Genomic DNA, 24,224 nt, shown 5'->3' on the forward strand with positions numbered 1-24,224 from the left:
TAAATATATGAACTTACGAATAAAATGGCCAACTGTCAAACGGACCGAATTGGTAGATTTAGCGTGAAGAGAAATGTTTTGAATTAAGAGTCCAGCTCACAGGTTGTTTAACCGCGTTTCAGCAGTCTATTAACACCCGTAACGTACTATCGTTTCCTGACAGATGCGTATTCTGTTACAATATTAGCGCTAATGAAAAGTGCGGGCGGGTGACCAAGCAGCCGAAATGAGGTACTACATATAGGTGTACTAGTCCCAATAAGGACGGAGATGTCATGACGTGCCGAATAGCTGGCCACGAAACACTGTCTTTCTTTTTTATAAGCCGAAAAAACTCAACTACCACCGCATTAGTCTGTGTACAAAGTGTCACACGAGAACGTCATCAGATTTCGGTTTTCGTGCTTAAGAAGTGAGGTCAACACGAAAGGATGGATGACCCATTACGAAGCGAAATATTTGATTGGTCCAACTTCTTAAAAATGAAGTCTCTTCTGAAGGTTTTTAAGGAAAACTCCTATAGCGACTATAGTCAACGACTATATCTACTTTCGGTACTGTAAATTTTGAATTTACAAATAAATGTGATGAACGAACGCTAACATTCGTCAACGCACTAATAAAGCTTTTCAGAACCACTTTTCTTAGCTATTGCGTAGGCGATCGTGGTTGAAAAACCTAATTTTTGAAATAATCGCATCGCGCTTGACTTGTCGACTCAACATTATATCACCGCGTCTTGGGTCCATTTACCTCAAATATATTCTATCATCATCATAATAATACTAATAATATTATTATGTTCCCTCTAGCACACTTTTTTGTCCGGCCCGTTTACTGTTAGCAAGAATATTTTTTTGAAATTTTCTTCGCTTTCCGCCGTGTTGCGGTCTTGATGAAGCGCTGTTAAGACAGCAGTTGACACTACTTTGGCGGGTTAATCTATATGCGTACAAATCTATTTCAGTTTTTGTCGTCGTCGTCGGCGGCTTCCAGCAGTGTCTTGGTATACATATAGCCTGGGCAAGCGGGTCAGCATGAGAAGGAAGGTGATGAAAAAAGAAGATAAGCAAACCCAGTGAGAAAGATAATGAACGAATAGGAATCCTGCGCTTTGTTCAGCAATAACACCCGTAACGTTACTCTAAATAAACTCTTTACTGAGGCTGTTGCTTGTATGAGCGGTAACGGCACGATATGGAAGCGGACGACGACTGCGACAATATTGACAACGGCGCGACTAATAGTGGTTACTTGGATGGTCGCCACTAGTAACAACAGCAAAGTCGATTCGGAAGAAGCTTGTCGCTGCTGGCATTTCGTCCCTCGAAATCAACAGCTGCACTGTTACTACGCCCAGCGGTAGAACAAGCAGCCAGGTTGATTAGAAGGAAGCAACGGGTCCTGGTCTCATCACCGCCATTGTCGTTGTTGCCACAAAACAACCAGGGACCCGTCAATCACTTCGACCAATTTTCAACTCGCACATCGCCAATAAGTAAATACTGCTCACTGCCTGCGTCGCCGCTGCGCAGTCGGTACCAGTCAGAGCAGCTTGCAGAAGCTGTGCGCCCGGCTGGGTGAACCGGTGTTGGGCTAGACCAATGTGAAATGCTGAAACCGGGGCTCAGAAGCGAGGCAAGAAATCTCGCTTCTCGTGTTGGCCCCAGTGCCAGAGGCTGCGGAGTTGTCGACCCCTTCTACTCGTCGTCTGTCTACCGATCCGCAAGAATGGACATCTCGTGTGTTGAACCGGCAACGGCGTTAAACCAGCGACAGCGTTTGTGACTACGGTTTCTGCGGCTGTCCTATGGCAATAGTGTGAATCTCGAACAGTCGAATTTCGAATAGTTGTGAATAACTACTAGTTGTGAAGCTTCGTCTGCTTTCGCGAAAGAAACAAGCGTCCGCTCGATTCGGTGATTCGTCGGCGGATCGTTCTTCGGCCGAACCGATAGGAAAAAGGTAAAGCGCGAGGGGGCGAGTTGTACTAGCGGCAATTATACAACGGAGATGACACGGTACAGCACAACACGAATTGAAAGTCAACATGTCGAGCTGAACACATCTGTCTTGTCAGAACAGCAGTAGTAGTAGTCCAACGCGAAGGGCACTGTGTCCCGGAATAACGTTACGGGAGCAATTAGCTAGCCAGCTCGCCTCGAGTTAACCGGTTCGGAAAGGATGATTCTCTTCTCCGACTATTATTATCATCATGATTAGACAATTACGACACCAACTGCGACGACTGACAATGCTGCTGCTGCTGCTGCTGCTGCTGCTGCTGCTGCTGCTGCCATTGATAATTTGTCGATACATGAAGATGAAGACGATGGAGTAAATGAACTGGGGGCGACTGATGCAGTGGTGCAAGGGCAGCGGGAGGGTATGGGAGGTGCATCTGAAACACGCACATGATGACAAATAGGATCCAGTGAAGATCGAATTCGTTCGTTTTAATATTTACTCGTCAGCTTTGAGTTAGCAAAAGTTCGACCTATTCCAGTCAACCTAGTGGCATTAAGATCAATCGAGATTATTAATGCATCCACTACAGCCACAATGGTGCATGGGTTATTCCGTAGAAATGAATTCCAGTCTCATCGTGTTTCCTTCCTCTAGAGAAAACTCTCATCTTCAAGCTAGTCGAAGCTCTAGTGTAAACTGTGTACTTTAAGTTAGATTCGTTATGATCGAACCGCTCCTATTCCCCATATACTTTCACTCAAGATAATTGTATAAACAACAATTTATTAGAAAAACATTATCTAGCCTTTAATGTATCGAGGCTATTGAAACAATTTGTTTGTTCTTTCTGTTCGTATCGTTTCAGACACATACACTAATCGAATGATGCTGCCCCGAAAAAACCGAATCACCGCACATAGTCAACATGCCAGAAGACAAACGATCGTTTGTTGCGTTCTACTACTGCCTCGGTTATGGCCGAGGAAGACCATTCGGCCAGCCAGCCAGTCAGAAGTGAAAAGTAACTGCCACACTGATTTACGTCTCTATACTATTTAGAACAGCCATTTATGAATGATCACCCACGGAATAGACCAGCCATGACGTATTCGAAATGATTTTGATCCTCTACGAAAGTGACCTTAAGTCTAAGTTTTATGACCGTATATATATATACGGTCACTGAGTCTTCGTCGCGCTCACTTTCAATATGATACATTACGCTCGTATAGATGGAAGTGTGAATTGCTAAATCCTCTTTGCCTCTGTCACAGCAACTTACAAATAGAAAAAGCTACTAGATAGTGTTTTTTCTATTACGTTGTGGCCGCGAATATCGTTCGCGGGCTGTTCGGGTTAAATCCTATTATTTTATTATAAACAATATATATATCATATGTGCGTGATACGAAAATGTTCTTCTGTGCAGTATTTTTGAACGTGTGTGTGTGTGTGTGTGTGTGTGTGTGAATCTTAACAACGTTCACGTATGTTCTACGAGTATTTGCTATAAGTTGCTTAATGTACAATTAAAACACATCAAGTACCAAGAAAATGGTGATTGATCGAGAGAATTCAGTGCATGCTGCGCCAGCGCTTTGCGTACTGCGTTATGATATACGCCGTCAAAAGCTATGAGAGACTGGGAGCGAAGGCACTTTTTATTCATGAACATCTTGTTTATTCAACTTGTAACAGGTTACAGTCGTTTTCACTGTTCTATTTCAAACTTTACTTCTGTCTCTCAGTTTGAAAACTTTGCTGTTCACAGATGGTAACTTTATGTTTTCATCATACGTTGATTGCTGGTTTTTGCTTAAGATCTACAAAACTAAATACAAAAGAAGAATATGTTGCGTAGATTGCGATAACTTGTTTAAAGCAAAATAGTGAGGCCTACGAGTAGAAGCCGAAACGACTGTATTCTAGAAGTGTGCGGATAGCACAGAAATCTCTACATCTTACTGGCTTTTTCCCAAGCCAGTAGCGATTTTATTGGACTCCTGCTGTCAGCTACGGTTAATTTGAATTTAAACAAGTTATAAAGTTGAATTGATTTTTTCGTGTAACACAATGCTTCAAGTGAGCAATCTGCAAAAAGAAGATACGAAGACATAATGCTGGCGGGTGGCAAGGCGAACATCTTCAAAGTTACATGTCTCCAACAGCAGACCGGGAAAGCTAGTGAAATAATGACACTCGTAAGCAACTTCTTTTTCTCTCTTTACATTGTCGACTTCAACATTAACAACAAACTAGAAAATATGTGACGGTCTTTAGGATAAAGAGCTAACCTGACGCTAATATGTATTGCTATACTAGCGAATTGTTATGAAAAAAAAAAAAACATTTATCGTCTGACGTACACCCATCAGCACAGGAGTCACCCTTGCCACTGTTGCTCCATCGCGCCGCACGACTGACGTTAAGCGCGAATTAGTTACAGCAGCGTTAACGTTTATCCTTTGCATCCAACCGGGTAGCACCTGGGTCGACAGATATGTACCACTCTCAGATACAGAGAGACATTTTTATAGACACATATGTACACACAGGTGCACATGCACATATCACATAAAATAAGTGCCCAGCTCGAACGCCAAATAGAATGAAGCACGTTTCACACCTGTGGCACAATGAAAATCTGCCATAAGATGCACCGTCAACCAGCGAAGGTGTGAAGAAGAATACAGGTACAGGGCGGTTACACCTACTAGTAGTTCCAGCAGTACAGAAGGACATCTGCAATGACTTCTGACTGATGCCGCTACCGTTACTACCAGTCCGTTTATTACAAACAATGACTGAAGTTATCGGCGCCACGATCGATGCAAACGGGGATGATGCGCCGTACATACCCCATCTACACGTATACGTATGTATACACATATATATTCCAATATCAGAGTGTACCAACGAAGCAAGTGTACGATATAACGGGCCATAGTTTTCGGATTGTTCTTTCTTTTCAAGATGAAATTAATTAGAAATATTAGCTAGACCTAAACTAGCAAATATATCTGAAATGCCATTCGAGGCATGACAATGCAGCAGAAGTGCAAAGATAAGGTTTCCGACAGACCTGTCAACACGGCTTAGAGTTAATGAGGTAAAATGTAAGGTTGAAACGGATGGAACTATTCCGGGGGTTTGTAGACAACGTTCCGGAAGACATTCGGCAGTCAACAAAGACTGGCGGAAAGTTATGAGCTTAGCATCAGCAAACCAAGTGTCTATCGCAATTATGTTTCAACAATAATACATGCTATCTAACCGAAGAAAAATGGTTTTTCCAATGGTAGATTCGCAATTTTTGAAGAGGATGGCCTAAAAGGCTACATTCGAATCAGTCGACATTCGCTGGACGATTTAAGATTAACACGTTACGCAGAAACACTGTATAAGTCTATCGGAGATTACTGTGTAATGCGGCGCTTTGAGTGAAGCGTTTTTGGACAATTACTTGAATGATGATAGCAATAAAAATATAGAGAACATACAAATAATCTATATATTTTGTAGCTAGTGAACGCCATAACAGCGCTAACGAAATATGGGGATCACTATAATGATTTATTTCGATCAGTATTCGCTTACGAGGCGTGAGGAACGGTCTGCCTGCTTATGCATTTGGGAAGACTTTGGTGAAGATGGAATTCTTATTCTCGATAGAACGAAATACCTGCTGCACACTATCATGAAGTATAGAAAAACATATTTTGATGAGAAAGAGATGGATCGGACGAAGAAATTCTGTTGCCTATTTATACCTTGCTCGTTTTTCTAGGCGATGCCAATAGACATCTTTTTGTAGGGACACCTAAAAAACGAAGTTCAATTCAGAAAGCCGACGACACTGAAAAATTCAAAAGCCACAGTTGAGCAAGATAAGTAACATGTTTGGGAATCAATAGGCGGCCGTTATACGTGGTAGACTGACCGAAAGGGCAGTGATTTTAAACAAGAAAAAAAAGTTATACATTTTACGTAGCTTCCTTCACAACTTAGACATAAATTGTAACGGGTGAAATTATCATTATTCAAACCGTGCACACATTTTTGGCGACACCCTATGTATATACATACACGTGTTGTACATTCTAGTATTACCTGTGCCAACATAAAAAGAGCGAAAATTTTTTTATGAATGTGGAATAAAACAGGTACTATACGCATAGCAGTGCACACGAAGGCATAAAGACGATGCAATTAATGGAGCTAGCTTGCCGCTTGCCGTCGTTTTATTTAAAGACAGAAAACGATGCCTGAAATCAAGTAAATAACGTTTATAAAAATTATATTAATGATAATAGCAACTATTCATCGGTGTACGCCTTTTATGCAAAATCACGATCGCATGTTTAGAAGCTCGCGAGGCTATTTATGACGTGTCCAAGTCTGTTCACTGGTAGGTTTGTCGTGAAGTTCATGGCATACGTCGTATATCTCAGCATTAAACTGTAGATAGTGTTAATGATTCATGAAAATTACTACGATGATTTATTCCGATCACGAGGTGTTCAGTAAATATTGCTGGCCCAAAGATTAACTAATCATCTATGAGGTGAAAACGCAGAAGTCAGCGATAGAAATGAAGTTATCGTATCTCTTTTTTCTTTTTTTTTTTTCAGTTTAACAGCTTTTGTCTCGTTTCGTATACGCGTGTTTCATCCATAACAGTTCAACTACGGTCAGTAGCCTCATCAATATCTGTTGCTCAACGCCACCGACGCTTCAACTACCAGCACGAAATTAAAATTGTAATAATAACACATTTTTTCCTTCTCATCTAGATTTCCTTCCTGTCTAATCAGCATTGCCGCCTGGTCCTGAACTAGCCTAGGCCTGAATTAGCGCGCAGAGCACCGTGAAATGCGCCGCAGCATCGACGCGATCGCAGTTCGCTGTCGAGCCAGGACGCCTAGAAGAATTCAGGTAAACCAGGCAAAGCTCAGTTAGACGAAGAAGCTTTTCGGATAATGGCGGTGCCTTTTCCTGATGTCCAATTCAAAGACATGTCTAACGACTGTGTAAAGCTCGTGTGAACTTCAAATACCGATCAAGTTCGGTCGAGGAACGATCTTCCGAGCTGCAGGCCGTTTCACCATATTGCTTCTATTACGGCTGATCGAAGCATGAAACACAGCGACGCGTTACGAGTAGAGATCGTTCGTTGGATCATCCAGATAAAGCCCAACAATTAATCAACTGTTCCCTGTGCAACATTTGGCATCTCTAAACCCGAATTTTAGCCGTATTGAATACCCCAACCGATTAGCTACTATGTGATTATTTTGAAACAAATGAAACCCATTAACAACGCTACAGGTATAAAACGCAAGAGTCGTTCCCGTCTAAACCTAGCCTCATGTACTACTGTAAAAAATTTTATCCAGATTCGTTGTGTTGTTGCCACTAGATGCATAATGGTATAGTAAGTGACTCATTTACCAAGATAAATGACATCTCCGATGTAATTACTTAGCATGTTCAACACTTGCCATACTCAATAGGAGAAATAGCGGCGTATAATTTAAATCTACTTAATGAGTAGACGACTCACTCGAAACGAGCGTCAAACTATCCATTTGATAACTTTTTCTCCTTCGATTATTTTGTCTAGGGACGGTTAAACTTATACAAATCACAGATCGTTTGGATTTCTGCCCAGACACATCGGAGTCCGTCGGTTAAGTAGCAGATGTAGGTCGCGTCATATAACTAAGTTGCATAATTTTTGCGAGGGCAAAAAAGCTGTGAGAAAGACTATCGGTCAGTGACCATCGGAAGAATCTATTACATAAAATGTCTGCTGCCACCTCGTCCGATTTGGCATTTCGGCTCGCCAACAAGAGTTCATTTTATCTGTGAAGGATGCTGTTCTTAAATAAACGGACATCTTTAACTTTGATCGAATTCGGGGTCCGTATCAGAAGAAAATGTCCAAGGTACAATTGAAATGGCGCAGAAGATGGATGGATCAAGTAGTTCAACACTGTTTTGACAATGGTCATAGTACGGTAACCGCTGATACGAGCACTGATCGGATGAGATTAGTGTGAGCGAAATAGGCCAATATACTTGCTTGAGAGACATCCGATTCGCGACATATGATGGCCGTGGCAGGTTACGAGGCACTATTAGAAATTCTTAAAAAACAACATTGATCAGAATACGAAACATCGGCCGACATCGTTCACTAAAGCTGCCTTGGCATGTTTAAGTCAGGCGTTTGACAAAGTTATTTAGTCACTGACAGACCTCGTGAGTGACAAAGTGTCGTCGTGCATTAGATGTGAGGCGAGAGAAAAACGTGTGGCCAGCGTGATCATCGCCAGTGCACGGTGCCCGCACTAAGATAGACAACCAGACGTAGCCAAAACCTTCAGCAGCAAAGTTCAACTTGTTATTTTGTATGGGGGCACCACCATGGCTCAAGTGGCTTTTCCTTAGGGGTATGGCGAATGCATTTATGCACGCTGTAGGTTACCTAAGTATTCCAAATGTGGGGGCCAAGTATGAGCTTCACCTTTCACCAGTTACAGCTTTAAACTAGGATAAAACAAACAGAATAATTCCCACTAATCGCTATCGTTCAAGGATGTTCAACCAGGTACCGGTATACGTTTTGCATTACTTCTGAAGGATGGAGATTTAAATATTCGAGGTATTATGGTTCAACGTCCGGTAGTAACCCTTCCTAAGGCTTACTGGTCCGCGTCTTTTTAAACTTTCTATTTTGTATTTCACTGTCAACATGTTGATTTTGGATCTAATTGCAATCTAATCTAGGCATATTTTCTACGACCTCTTCAATCAGTGCCTATCGTGTCGAACTTTTTTATTCTAAATACTGTCATGCATTTTAGAGGGCGTCACATTTGAACGGCGGATGCTCGGTACACACAGATGTCCGCTTGTCAGGATTGGAATTGACTATGTCCATAAACATGTCACTTGTGTAGTGCCTTAGCTGCCCATAAAGCCTATTACGTTATACTACAGTATAGCATATCCGTGTTTTGGTCCAGAATACGGCTATTGTCAACTACTTTACACCTCGATTATTATCCTTGCCATATACTTAGTGTATTAGCTCGCGTACGTCTATTTTGTCGCCGTAATTACGAATCCGTTCAGAATGACGTAGAGAACTTTTGATTTCAATGTTATGTCTAGTAGACTTTCCACTGTTTCCCCTACCCTAGACATCAGTCGCGCAATTTTCGACCCATCTTGCTCTCTTTCCCGCCGTACGTTTAACAAGGGCATCCGTGTGGATCACTCGGAGGTTCTTGGACGTCCTGTTGATCTTTCAGGGTATTGCTGACCATAACATAAACCCCATCGTATCTTTTTTGCTGTGGCTGGGCCGATAGCTTCACACTTTTCTGGCTTGGCTTTAGAAAGTGTTCCTCCATTATTAAGGCTTCAGTCATTTCCAGAACTCAGTTGATGTGATATTTTTTGTACAGTTCCTTTGTTTTTGCAGCTTAACGTCGGCGGGTAAGTTCGTTATTCAGAATGCAATTTGCAAAGTTCCACCAGGACGCATCTTAGAGGGATTCCTATAGCCTTTGCTGTTGTGCCCCGTAAATAGTCTCCCTATTGAATCCCCTATATGTGTGAGGAGATCAACCCTTGAAGGTAAGAGGTTGTTTCCCTAAACTTGCGGGATCTTATAATGACTTTCCAGTTGCTCTTGTCAGACGCGCTCTTGATTTTACGGGGACCGAAAAGTACGAGGTCCTTTTTCCCTGGTTGTTTTAACCTTCTCTATGTCTGTGTTTTGTCCGACGCCTTTGGGTCGCTGTCAGAGCGAACTCTTTTTTGCAAAGGCCAACGAAGTTAACTTTTTCTCAATTTTGTCTTCAACATTTTTTATAATGACGTCATTTGGGGTCTTGAGTGTTGTGCTCCGAAGAGGTTATTTCCTCGGCTTGGGTAAGATGGCTAAGTTAACTTTCTCACATACCTCAGAAAAGCGTCTTTCTTTGTAATGCCAATTTCCCAAAGTATTGAAATGCGTTGACTTTTGACCCTCTAATAAACAGCTTGGCGAAACAAAGAGGGTACTTATTGGTGCTGGCTTCTGAGCCGTTGCCTTTATCGGGTTAGCATCGTCAATAAGTAGTGTGGGGGTGACAAGCGGTGATTTCGCTGGTGGTCGTCCGCCAGCTTTGTTAGTTGTTAATTCAAGTGCTAAGTAATTTTGCTGCGTCGGTTTAAAAATGAACTTCTCTGGCGAAACCCGGTGTGGAATGACATAGTTAGTGGCCTAGCGGCTTTCCTTCTACAGTGCAGGCACAATCAAATAAACTTCAGTATCGTAACTAGGTTTCGAAGTACACTTTTAAAGCTGCTGTCTTTGTTGAAGTGCATAATGGCGCAGGTAACAGTGACAGTAGCGAAGACGACGGCGGGCAACGGTCGGTTGCTCTCGATCTTCGGTAGAAGATAGCTCTTCGCAAATCTGTTTTCCTTATGGAGCTTCAGATTTTCTAGGTTCGAGCGGCACTTTCAGTTCGCGACGAGTTTTAACGTGAAGTTTGCCAAGCATCGAGATATTCACGGTGTTCGGATCATTCAAAAATACCATCCTCACGGTGCCTGCAATTATTGTATTTCGAGTACAGGCAGGCGTTCTACGCATTTCCACGATACGCCAACGGTGCAGTAGAAGATTTTCATTATACAACAAATGACCTTGCTCGTGCTGCCCTCTGTACAGTCAACGGCTGCAGACCGGGTAGGGGTCGCTGCAGGGCTGTCGCTGTTACTCGAAGCTAGCCGGGATTCGACCGTTAGGAGCGCGCAGTCGCTTGCATTGTTTGCGTGGATAGTCTGCGAGCAGTCAAGAAAGGTGTAAGCGATTTTAGACCTTCTCCTGATATAGCACGGTTCGACTGGTTTGCTTTCTGAGCTGTACTGACGGATGATGCTTAGTTCGGGTAAATCGCTGGGCTTTTAAACTCGGTCCTGAAAAGTCTCGAGTGGCAAGCTGCTAATTGAGTCGTCGTAAATCATTTTCGACATTATAATTGTTGAATGAATAGGTCGGTGCGAAGCGTCAATAATATTAGTGACAGCTAACCAATGGAACTGGAAACGGATTCCATTAACTTTAATGCTGTATTTAGCCTTATGCTAACGTATGTTGGCTTCCCGTGCAAGCGAAGTGAGCTCTACGCAAAAATGATCAACAGTCGGAGACCAGATGAGGCTGAATACCTTTGGGGGTTCGCCATCTCCAAAGCACACTTTAGTCAACTGTACTCCGCGATTCATGAAATAGTCGAACAGAATTGCTTAGTTTTCCGTTTGGTGAGCATTGCCATGAAAGCCAGAATGATCGTGGATCCCCTTCGGCGAAATTTAATACTGCAATTCGACGAAAGTGAAGTGATTCAAGTCGAAGTTTATACTTTGCGACGACCTTATTCAAGACAGGTTAGTGTTGATCTAGCACTAAAAGGAAGTCCGTGGTACTAAAAACAGTACCCGGATCTCGCGGCGCCTGTAAACGATCGAGGACCAAAAACAAATATGAGGTCCTTCCCGGTCGTTTACTAAAAAAGTGTACGGTTAAATCACGGTCACGCTCCTAGCACCTTAATAATCGAACGCGCTGCGCCGTCGAGGTAGCTTCGGCGACAGCATTGGAGCATTTACAGGACCTTTTCGTTCCAGAACAGTGTGTCAATCTCATAACGCCAAAACACCGCGATGAACAGTTAGATGTGTCGTTAAAAACAAGCAAATTTGAAGGTTGTATTGTTTTCTGGCATCAGCCGCTGTTGTTCAGTGCTCGTAACGCGTTCGCGATTCTCATTGCTATAGTTTCACCCACTACTTCATATTCACCCAGTTTTCCACTCCTATTTCTTTTTTGACCGACCCTAGCTGTTGGACCTTCAGTATCCGCCTCCAGAGTTTCTTCGTAGATATCTACGGAGGCCAGGACCTGCGCGCACCCTGCCTCATGCCGCACAACATCTATATGTATCCCACCTTCGGTTTTGTTTTCGTGCTGTAGAAACATAGTATTGTGGGAGTATGTGATAGTCAACCTTAGAGCAGGAGCTCATCGGGATCGCCACTTGATGTTTGCCAGCGAACTATCGACATTTGTCAGAAATCCGCATTTTAGTGTGAATTCATAGTTGGATTTGTTGACCAGCAAACTCATTGACCGTTTTGGATTAGCTCCCGAGCTGCCTGTAGCTTGCCCTATCGGTTGTTGTTGTAAACGAATTACCCGCTGCAAAGGCAATAATTAATTTGTGGTCCGTCGAAGGACTCTGGCTACGTGACCACAGTCGAGGTGGCAGATAGAGCCCGGCCATTTCCGTCGTCTCCTAGGTAGCGTTACCCCTTCCATACATGACTTCTAAAGGTCGGTTCCACCTACAATTTTGGTACTGTGGAAGCACAAATCCGAATAACAGGTAATCTGGAGGGGTTGAGCAAATCAGGGAATTTTTATGTAGTCATCAACTCTTTTATTGCATGAATTTATAGTGGAGGATCAAGATGCGCCTAGGAACAAATTCGAATCATGACCACGTTTGCACACCTAGACAGTATGGGTATTCATTACCATTGTACACTACTACTTGTACTATTGTGGGGACCACTAGAAATTATTGATCGGACTTTCCTACTGAATGGTTCCGGTAGAGGCGGAAATCAGGGCCACAAGATGGCTGCCCCAGCCCAACTGGGTAGAGCGGTTGTATAGTCATGCCGCTACTGCGCGGTTTGTTGCTGTAGACTCGCAGTACAGTAACTCATTTTAGCGTTATGTTTGGCACTCTCGTTAAGCTCGCTTTTGAGAAAATATTCGAGCGTTGTCCGATATCTTAGCGGCAAGGTCATCTACTATTTATGTAAATGTCATCACCGTTACTGATCCAAGCATACTCGATGACTTGTTATATCGCAGTGGAACATAGTCTTGAACTACTTTGTTTCAAATTTCGAGGACCCTGTTCTTTTGGTCGTAACGTGGTCAGCTGTGTAGTTCCTTGTTTCATGGTTTATATCGCTGAATAGATGATTGTCGTTTTCAGTTTTGATTGTGCGTAACACTGTCATAATTATCGACAACTGTTTGGTTGCTACCATCATACATTTACTTATATTGGAAACACGGGCCAGAGAGTTTTGCAGAAGCATTGGAAATGTAACGGCCTGCTTGGGATCTTCACCGCTATGTCGATATGTCGGTTGGTTGTAGTTGTTGTATTCGAAATGGGCGGGTGGAGTCTGTTTTGATTTGCTGACCAATGTTCTGTCAAGGAATAAATTCGAAATACTGAGAGAAATATATCTGAGCTTACTATAAGCGCTGTCAACGTATGCATGACTATACCAAATGCTAAACAGCCGATTGTTTGTCGCTTCTCGGCTGTAGCTGCTTTCTATTATTTTTCTTCGATAAAAGCATTCGTCGATAAAGGCATATTCGGAGTGTCGTAACACTCCGAATATCGTAGAACTGTCCAGTCAGTTAGCTAGAACGAGGCATTTGGTGATACCTTATTATCGTAAGTTCTACGTTAAGACACTTTGTCTTTAAGTTCAAATGAGTGCCACAAGATATTTAAGAGTCGCTGCCTCGGCATTGCTATATATCATTTGGATACGTCAGTTTATTGTCAATAAACAGATACTTTAAAAACTATACATATATTAAACCATCCATTGAAAAAATGTAAGCCACTACTCTGTACAGCATGGTAGTCCGTATTTGAATGTGTGGAGATAATGTCTTTGTAGAGTTAACATCATGAGATATAGCTAGTAGCGCATTTTTTCCTTGAAAGCGCTGGTCAAGTAGCTTTTCTTTGCGAACAAACAAGCGAATACCACACACAGTCAAGGTCAGGAAACCATTGAGACTTTGTATTCATGCCAACATGTATATATATATATATATATATATATAGAAACAAGAATTTCTTTTGAAATGGGACAAACACAAAGAACCATTTGTCAATTAATGATAGTAATTATTTGTTTATGTTTGTTGATGAGAATGAGTTTGCTTATTTCAATGGCTTTCTTGTCCGCTTACATCTCGCCTCATATAAGTTGACAATAGAGATGAACAAAGAACAAGCCTCAAGTGAACACTGTGACAGGGTAACAAAGCACAAAAGTTCAATCAATTTCTAAAGATAGAATAGACCAGTATACGTACATCATAAATTATAACCAACTGTCTGTCAGCCGACATGATCTTAATCCAAAGGACCTGTAATGAAATACATGCAATACGCGAGGACAACAGGCAGAGACTGCTTGTGAATCGGGGATGGCAACATAGCAGTGATTTGTGATTAAACTATGCGTACTGCGGCTGATTCAACTCATTATTTAATATTTATTAATTGTTTCAGTACACGGCATTAGGACTGGTTGGAGAACCAGATCGTTTTCTTTCACCTACTCAGATGAGGCTTACGCTCAGTTAGCTAAATAACAGTACGCGCTGACATAGATACATAAAATAGAGAACCCAGGTATGCTTTATCACGAGAGTGCTTTAATCTGAAAAACAATATTATAACTAAAATAGCTAAAAACAAAAGAAGAGGAAGGCAAAACCAGATATATGTGTGATTGCTCTCTGGAGAGAACGTACATTTTATTATAATGCCAAGGGTACAGAATAATAGATGACATAACGATAATAATAATTAACTTTAGGAGAGCGTAACGAAGCCAGTAAGTTTATTTGTTTTGTTTATTTCTAGCCAAATCCAAAATAAATGTTTTGGACTTCATGTCCGATATTGGCGTCAAGCAGTACTTCGAACATGTTTGCCTCACCGTGACGACAAGTTCTACTTAATTATTTTGGTGCCTCGAATCAGACGGTACCTTCGTTCAGTCGTTGTAGGAATTGTCCAGAAGGGTCAACTAAAATGAAACTTGAGATTTATTCACTTGAATCGATTATTAAACGACGATGATACGTGATGATTGCTTGTCAACGGCCCTGCGTCTCCACGATTATAGAGTTCAAGACGGTAGATGAAAACAGCATTAGTTGCGTAAGTTCACGTGGACACGTTTTTTTTTTTCGTGATGACTAAGACAATTATTTTGGCTTCATGAAGGCCAGGTACTGTATCGATAGGTAATATTCATGCTGATTAGGTATAGCTCTAGGCTGTTTTATTTCCGATTAGAAGTTAACTGATATCGTTAGAATAAAAATGCACGGACAAAACCATGCCTTGAAGGTTTAGCTTCATTTTTGCGTCGAGGACAAGTCTTACACAAGAAACGTTATGTGAAGTCATAACGAATTTCGATTTATGAAATGTTAAATAAAAGATAAATGTTTTATTTAGAACACTGTGCTGTCTTTTTGATGTCGGTAAGATTAGCGATAAAAAGATATTGTCCTATATTATTTTAGTTCATCATGTTAACAGCAAGCCGCTTAAGTCGTTTGAGTTTATTTATTTCGTATAAAGATCTCTCACAGAAGTTTACTTTTGTTTGCTCTAATTTACCGAAAGCAAAGCAACAATAACAGGTGTGAAACACTAAGGTCTTCGCCCGCATTTTTCAAGGTTTGGTTCCGAGCGCCGACATTAATAATGGCTACCCGATTAGTTGCGTATGTGTGAAATATTGCGCTTCGTCCCTAAAATGACTTCCCGATCTCCGTCAGCCGTATGTTGTTTTTCCAGTGGCTGGTTATATATGCCTCAAGTGCAGGTTGGTGCGTTTCCGTTACTCGCGCTATTACGACCTGCGACTGCAGTTCAATGCGGCATTCGCTTGATTTTTTGCCGTAGTATATCATTATATAGTGTGCGTGCTATACAGTATACAGTTTAAATCTTCTATCCACCATGAAAACGCGCGTCGTCTGCTCTTTCCCACCGGAGGCACCAGACGACAAAAAACGGCAAGGACAGCGGCGCCGTTGACGCTGAGTCTTTTATTGCCATCTGCCGCTCGATTCCTGTCTGCCTCTTGTCACAGACTGGTCACTGCAATTGCAGTGAAGTGTATTTCCGTCTTCGTATACTGATCCCTTGCGTACTGTCAAATTCCGAGCAGATGTTGTCGACATCGTCTTCTCTCCGGTGTCGTCTGCTGCCCGTCATTGTTGGAGTTTGTGTTCTCTTCCACACCAGCAATCGCACCAATGGTAATGGTCGGTCGCCGCTGATTGACGGCCGCCGATTGACGGCCGCCGCTGCCACTGTCTCTTTGCGTGTGGCTATGACGCTGCTGCTAGTGCTGCTGCTGTCGCCTCAAGCGCTGTTTTTGCTGTAGCTGATGCTGCGACTAAAAGTAGCATTAACAGCCGCAACAAATCAAGTTGCTCCGCCCGCCATTGCCGCTTCTGCTGCTTTAGCGCCATGGCGGACCCAGCACGACGTTACGATCGACGACAACAACAACAACGACTACAAGCACAGTGAACCAACAGACGATACAGAAAAAAAAAAGAGAGCTATCTGCCAACGACGGCAGCGGCGGCAAGAGTTATCAGAAATCTATTATTGACCATTACCAGCGTTCGATGCTGCCATCACTGCTTGTTGCTCAGTACCGGCGATAACGACACGAACAACCGCAGCAAGAACAGCACTCACAGAGACTCAGCATCGACTCATCTCGACTGGCGCTCCGGTCGCCGGTTAGCGATGGTCTAGCGGCGGTCAGTAGCAGCAGCCAGTCAGGGAACGAACGTATGAGTGATTGAATGACTGAGAGAGCCATCATGAGCTCTCTGTCAGCCTGACTGCCTATTACCAGCTATCGAGCTCGAGTAGATGCGGTGAACAGCAGCGAGTGGTGCTGTTAGAGACTCGATAATATTCAGAGAGAAAAGTGGCGAGTGCTCACGACTTTTGACAGCCAGACGAAATACGGCGAGATTAGAAAGCCTGCATTGGTCTCTTTAAGTTGACTCAAAGAAACACTTAGGCGAGTTTGCGGGTACTCCACAGCAGCTCCATCCTCTGCAGCTTTTCCCTAGGTTCGCTACTACATTCGACTAATGAAAGAATAAAAAGAACACCAGGTTCGACCAGTTGTGTTTGTGTACCCAAAGTTGATTTGGGTGCGCTACGGCGCGAATAACAGTGGTAACTTATCATCGTAAGCATTATCGCCATGTCGTCGTGACACCGTGAGCGTGTCTCCGTGCATGTATGTGATTCTGACAGTCCGTTTTTCAGCAAAACGTAACTCATCCGTTTAGCAGGCCTTTTGGAATTGTTCTTGTTGTTCCTGTTGTTAGTGGCAAACGAACACAGCGAATCAGCGGTCCCAAGCGCTCTAGCTATCGACACTTTCAACAGCAGCAACTGCCGCATCTAGCAAAAACGTGACAACACCCAGCAGACGCAGGCGTTCGTCAGTGTATACGTTAATGCAGTAATAATAATACCGCCGGTGTTTTTTAATGACGATATTGTTGCAATAACCGAGATAGATGGATGGTCATCATGGCTTGGCTGCAGAGATAGCCGACTATCGTCGCTCTCGTTTCGTACGTAGTGGCATCCAGCAACACCATACTCATGCCGTGTTTCTGGTACACCTCTCTGTATGAGTGAAACAAGCGCAGGGGCAAATGTCTGCTGAATTGATGGTCACTACACAGGCGACAGTAACGGCAACGGCGACGAAAAGCGGGGCATTTTTTAACCCGAACCAGAGAGAAAGGAAAACAACCGATGAATGTGAAAGAGAAAGGGGCAAACGGACATGCGAGTTAACGAACGAACAGAAACATACATTCAAGTTACGATCGAATATCAGATGTTGTCCATCTTCAAAAGTTCTGAGCCTCTCTATTTCTGTGAAAAACACTTCGGCGGTATAGTCGAAAAGACAGTCGCAGTGGGTGCTATCTGAGCTTTGTGAGGAATCGAGTAACTTGTCATCGAAAATCTAGTAATTTGCTCTGTAAAAAGTGCGTACGTGTGTGTGCGTAGACCGTCAATGCAACAATAACAGCATTTGGCGACCAGAAGCACGAACAAGGGCCACGGGCAGTCACAGCAGCAGGGCCAGCCGCAGCAGGAACAACAACAGCAGCACACCTGTCCATGCCACAACCAATCCTGTCGGCCTAGCGTCATATCACAAGTCGGTGAAGCGAACCATAAAGCGATCGGCCTATTTACAGGTCAGCTGTTTCGCCCTGCCTGTTTACCCGCTCTTCAAGTCGTATTTAAGTCGAAGTACTTTTCGGCGCGCATGAAGCCTTTGTGTGGCATTATCGTAAGTTAAACTGCTACAAGAAGACCGAGCTGCACTGATAGTAAGACGAGCATATGGATAAGTAAGGCATTGTCATCAACGACGACAACTCAGAAGATAACCTCATCGGGTAGACCAACAGTACAAACAATACTTGCCTCTGACAAAAACGAAGAAGCATGGTAAAAAAAATGCCAGATTACAGTAAAGCATCAGTGTAATTAAGCACATGTGTATCACAGAAAGAGTCTGACGTTTTTATTAATTAAATTTGCCTGAAAGCGTATCATGACAGAAAATCTGGTTTTGCCACAATAAAGTAGGAAGAATTTACGATTTTATAAGCAGTTCCGTAAGCCGTACACACAGAGCTCAATGGAGTGAGCTTCTATATTTAGCTCTCTCGGTACCTCTCTCTTTCTTTATTTCTCTATTTCTTTCTTTTTAGATCTAACGGGCTTTTGTACTGGAAGCAATCGAGAAAACACCGTGTACGGATCTTTCCTGTTGTTTGGCTGGGAAAGGAGGAAACCAGCGGGTTTCTTTTAAAGGAAAACGAAATGCAGCTTATTTTCTACTGAACACGTTTAGAAACAGAGTCAAAGAGCTAGAATGGTTATGTAGAAGCTCCACTGAAAGCAAACGGCTTACCCAGAAGACGAAAGATAAGTAGTAGTCCTTTCGGTTTACTGCATCTTATCAAACATCCTACGTCGGGCTGTCTGTGTCTCAGGCCAGTCCCCGACCCAGAGTGTGCTAAACCCCGTGTAGTAGCTTTGCTTCCCCAGACAGCTGCTGCTGCCCTAAGGGAAAAGTGTACCAGGATCTGAGAGCGTTCATTGAAAATCACGTATCAGGAAGCCAGCCAACAAGTACTGGCCGCACGGAGAATTGTACCGTTGATAGCACCGGTACTCGAAGACCGAGAAAAAGATTCCGAACAGGAAAAAAACACAAGGCAAGACAACGCTTACAACAGCATAGGCTCATCTGACAAAAGGAGAGACAGAGAGCGATTCCGACATAGAGGAAGAAATATATATATATATATATATATATGCCTGTAAAGGAGAATAGGCCACCTCAAGGGAAGCCGGCACCGGCCAAACTACTGCCGCCGGGTTGGTTGCGTTAGTAACCTGACAATATATTAGTGTTGGTAGAAGTACTATGGTTTCGATCTCCAATTCATTCTGACGGTTATTTCCTCCGGGATGTAGGGCATCAAGGCAGTGCGGTTCACGCAGTTCTGATCGAGTCGCTGGCGTAGTAGGACTGCCACCATTCGACTTTACGGCGTCTGTACGTAACCTTGTCTATACCGTTGCTGCTGTTGTTTCCATAGTAATTCAGTCCAACTCACCACATCGCCGTGTATGTTGCGTGTGGTTCATCACTGCTAGTAGTCGTTGTCGTTGTGGTACGCCCGGCACATTGTGTCGTCGCACCGTGGCGTTCTTGTTGCGAGCATTGTCTGTGAGCGGCGAGGGTCGGCGCGGCGTCCCAGGTCCTATTTGGCTGAGGGAGTGGGCGAGCGCTGCGGCAACGACAGCCACGCAGCAGCCGTAGCAGCGGCGGCAGCGACAGCGACGCTGGCGGCGGCAGACGGACAGCTCGGAAATTCAGCATAGCTCAGCTCAGCGTGCCGACTCGCAGACCCGCCGGTGCCGTGGCAAAAAGACCAGCATCAGCAGCACCAGAAGCGCCACCATCACCATCTTCGCCGCTCTTACCAGTTCCACCAGCATTACTATTAGTAGCGGTGCTGCCAGAACGGTGGCTAGTCAGAGCCGGGCGGCAATTGAGTGCCAGCGCGTCGAGTCGAACCCGTTTTTCGTGCCCCTGTACCTACTCACCGTATCCGTTACGTCGTTAAATTGTTCTGATATAGTAACGTTTCATTGTTTCTATTGAGAGCTGCTGCTTAAACCGACTGCCGGTGCTGCTGCTGCTGCTGCTGCTGTTACATGAAGAAATCAAAGCGACAACTGCGGCAGCGTCGAGCTGCTGTGGCATCGCCATCGAAACGATACATCCCTGTGACAGTGCTATAGCTGTTGCTAACAGTGATCATACTCTTCGAAGCGTCGGCCGATCGGTGATTATGACTGCGTCTGCCACAGCGTCGGCAAAGGTAGCTAACTAGCTAGCTAATTACAGAGCTGGTATTTTTCGAACGAAACGGCAGCGGTAACTCAAAAACGTGTACGAGTCAATCGTCAGGGAGCGTGTTGCGAGGCGCTTGCGATAACTCAACGGGCATTGCTGCGCTAAACAAGCGATTAGTATCCAAGCGAAAAAGATCTACGGAGTGCTTCTACAGCGCTACACTAATATATATCCGAAGCGCAGGAACTTAGCGAAAGCATATCGTGGTAATGAGGTTCGTTCATGCGGCGAGGCACATGCAAGCCCCTAAAGGACCGCAACATTAAACGTCCAACAAACGGCAAACTGATAGCCGCCATGCACAATATCAGGCTTTTCACGACAGCTTCGCCAATAGCCAAGTTAAGCTGGACACAGTGAAGTGATAAAAAGGGGAATCCGAACTAAATCACCCCCGCCTTTTCCCAGATTGTATAGACGAAGGGATTGTGTGCTCAACTGTTCTTCTTTTTTTTTTTTTTCGTGTGTGGTAATGGTAGTGTTTTTTTTAGTTGTTTTTCCCAACAACTCGTGGATTTTCTAGTTAGTAAACGGATTTACCGTCATTGTATCCTCACGTATGTGCTTCAGAGTGTTTAGCGAGATCGCGCTTACTTCTAGTGCTATTCATTACTAAACCCTGCATGAAACTGAGCGAAAATAAGGAAAACTCATTTTTTCCTGAACCCAATAACGGTAGTCGATCAGCTGTGTCGGCAAGTCAGCTGCGTGATATCCATACTCGGCTAACTTCGTTATCGATGCTACAACAGTAAAACCGACAAAGAAGAGGAACGTATTGGATAGAAGGTGCGCGGCCGGCAACACTGATCGTGTTCATTCTATCTCCTTTCTCCTCGTTTGCGTATCTGTGTCTGTGCGGCCACTGTTTTGCGGCAGGCGTATCGCTGCTGCTGTTACTACAGGATACTGTCATTTCTATAGGTTTTGCTGCAGCTACCCCCAAGGTTTCATGTGTTTAGCTGTGCGATCGACGGTGCACTGAGTGCGTTCTTTTGGAGTCGTTGTGTGTCTGCTTAATAGAGCGAGGCGATTACTGCAGCCTTTTCTCTGTTTCGTCTCTTTATTTGGAGGCCAACAGGACTAGTTTGCTCTTTGTTGCGTTCACTTCGCTGCAGCTTCGATAGACTTCGGGCTTAGAGGCCCGCGTGTGAAAAGCCAAGGCCATAGACGAAAGACAGAGTGGACTGTCATCGACACGATCAACCCTAACGAACAACACCGCCGGTGGCGGATCGCGTCGGAGTTAGTTTACTCCGGTGATGGGCGAGAGCTCACTTTTGCTCGCCGACAACAACAATAACCTGTTCTACGTGGCTCAGAACAAACCCTATTTATACTATATCAGTGGGGCATCATCTGGCGTCCAGAACACCATTGTTGGACGAAACGGCCATCATCAACAACAACAGCTCCAACAGCATAATCACACAATCCACAACAACAATAATAACAGCAACAAACAACATCATATCGGTAGCCACAGCGGCAACCAGAACAATAACAACAACAAAAGTCGGAACCGATCATCCGCCGTCAAAACGAGGGACAACAACAGACAGGCGCAGCCAGTGGCTACTGCTGGCGTTGGAGTTGCGAGCCTCCTTGGAGGCAATATCAACAGCCTAAGCAGTCTGAGCAGTCTGATAGGCATCATGCACGGCTCACAGACCCTGCAACAGACGCAGCACGCGATGCAGCAGAGTCTGAATAACCATACAAACGTACATGTGGGCATCGCTGCGACGACAGGTGGGGTACCCCATCCAGCCAACACAGCCAGTATAGCCGATTATCTCGCGCAGCTGATAAAGGACAGAAAACAACTCGCAGCATTTCCCAATGTGTTTCTTCACGTCGAACGGATTCTCGATGAAGGTGAGTGGGGTAAACGAAGTCGAAAGGTATTACTCATATTACAATAGCTCATTTTAGTAAGTGGACAACTTTTGACCAAAGAATAAAAGCTTAATAGACGGCATTCATAACGGAAGGAATGCCTTCATCATTGGAACGAAAAGCGAATCTATTAAATGCAGCCTTAAACAGCCATCTAACCTGAATATTCCGACTTGTGTATTTGGTGCTTGAGGCAGTTGCCTGCCGGCACGAGACGAAACGTATCCACGCCTTGTTTCGAACCTTAAAAAAGGGAGAGCCATCACGCAAGCTAGCTTGTTTGCCTATGTCGCTAGAACAATAAAATCCTTCTGACCTGGTAGTCTGTGAGTGTCAGAAGTAGCTATACTAACACCTGAATTCGGTAGGATAGTTAGGAATCAGTTACATGGACAGCTTCATTTTTAGTCGGGCTACAGTAACGGGTTAAATTGATTGAATTGATTTATTTTTATTAAGTTCCCTTTACGACTGTGTACCGAATTGATCGAATGATCGCAAGTCAGCACAAAACGTAAACATAAACAATCATACAAACGATCAGATGTTTTTTTAGGTATGCGACGGGTGTCTTAGCGTGTAAGGTACTGCGCATACTTGATTGCTACGTACGTACAGGCGTCGATATATGCATCTCTATTTATATGATATAAAATGATCCCGAAATCTGCTCGCACAGGACAGACATACAGCGTCGCGCGCATGTGGGATGCTGCCCTTTTTAAGCAATAGCCTTTTCGCGCTGTTGGGAGAATTTTCATGTTTATTTTCGAACGTATATGTCAATATAGATAAAAATAGATAGACAGAAACATTCCACGTAAACGTCTTGTGGTCAATTAATGGTAAGCTAACGTTACTGGACAACCAAATCGACAGTAAGTCAAGGGACTGTTGTCAAATCGATCAATCGATTGTTGGCAATCAAATGGCGATTTGCTATAAATAAAGTTACAGCGAATGTCATTGTGCCACTATGTAGATAGCTATGACTATAATGGTTACGGTTTAAAAACAGTACTTTTTGATCTTGTGCTGCCAGTAAACATGTGATTAATCGTCCATTCTATATTTTAAGTCCTCTAATGGTATCCGCGACTGAAACGAGAAAGCACCAAATATTATAGCCCAAACGATCTATATTTCTAGCTCTATACGCCAACTGATCATTACTATCGAAAAAAAAAAGACGAACATAATATTCGATCAATGAATTATCGGCTATTTTCTATTATAGAATATGAGTGGCCACTGGGTATAATAACGGCGTGCTTAGGAAGATGCAAGAGAAAATTGGTCTAGCTTTTACAACCGAGTTCTATCCACAGGTCTTAAGCATTAATATAATTTTAAAGCTTGCAATCTCGATGCTTTGCTACAAACATCCTTCTGTATCCGTAGATAACGCGTATGTTAGTTAGATAATGACAGCGGCCAAACTGGTACCATAAGGTAATTGCTTCTGGTATATTTTTGAGGACGTTACTATGGTAGCTATAAACTCGCGGCCATCGCGGGTTTAGATTTCAGCGTCGGCAAAAGTTATCGTGGCGTATGGTAGCCATTCCGTTTCATAAGTCTATGAGAGAAATCCCAGATAATTCCAGTAAGACTGAGCCCGGCTAGATTTTCTAGTGGAGGCAAGCTCTCAAAGCGATATGCAAGTAGTGACTGTGAGGAATTGTGCACACAATACAAACAGCCAAAGGCGCTAAGTAAATAGAAATAAAGAACAATTTTGACGGCTTGCTCAGACTATCTATGTCTAGTATTTAATGTGATCATTTAATTTGCCAGTTCCTAATATATTGTTGATCTAAGACCGTAACGGAACGGAAACAACGTAGCAAGATAGAGGAAAAAAATCATGACAATAGCATATCGTTACAACTGCCAGTTATTACGGTCCATGTCGCTCTTCAACGATGAGACCCTTCTACGCA

General features: G+C 43.5%; 1 protein-coding gene and 2 long non-coding RNA genes across 4 annotated transcripts in view; 2 read left to right on the forward strand and 1 right to left on the reverse strand.

Moving 5' to 3' along the window:
* LOC147756800 (uncharacterized) overlaps window positions 1-18,458 on the forward strand; it is a 38,021-nt gene extending 19,563 nt beyond the window's left edge. The window contains exons 3-6 of the long non-coding RNA XR_015324672.1: window positions 2,834-2,989; window positions 4,052-4,169; window positions 6,600-6,658; window positions 6,762-18,458. This is a non-coding gene — a long non-coding RNA (uncharacterized LOC147756800). The remainder of the gene's footprint in view (window positions 1-2,833; window positions 2,990-4,051; window positions 4,170-6,599; window positions 6,659-6,761) is intronic.
* LOC147756801 (uncharacterized) lies at window positions 104-18,956 on the reverse strand. The gene is made up of 2 exons (XR_015324674.1): window positions 18,865-18,956; window positions 104-2,401 (listed from the first exon to the last, which is right to left on the reverse strand). It is a non-coding gene; the product is annotated as an uncharacterized LOC147756801 (long non-coding RNA).
* how (protein held out wings) overlaps window positions 16,447-24,224 on the forward strand; it is a 109,288-nt gene continuing 101,510 nt past the window's right edge. Inside the window, exon 1 of one of the 2 annotated variants that reach the window (XR_002672276.2) lies at window positions 16,447-22,260. Coding sequence is in view for 1 of the 2 variants with exons in the window: in XM_022799257.2 (XP_022654992.1) it covers window positions 21,645-22,260 (616 nt within the window). In the remaining variant the exon portion in view is untranslated. The remainder of the gene's footprint in view (window positions 22,261-24,224) is intronic. The other variant, XM_022799257.2, reaches the window with a different exon arrangement.

The sequence above is a fragment of the Varroa destructor genome, unplaced genomic scaffold (genome assembly GCF_002443255.2).
Source record: "Varroa destructor unplaced genomic scaffold, Vdes_3.0 BEIS01000003.1, whole genome shotgun sequence".
Classification (NCBI taxonomy): domain Eukaryota; kingdom Metazoa; phylum Arthropoda; class Arachnida; order Mesostigmata; family Varroidae; genus Varroa; species Varroa destructor.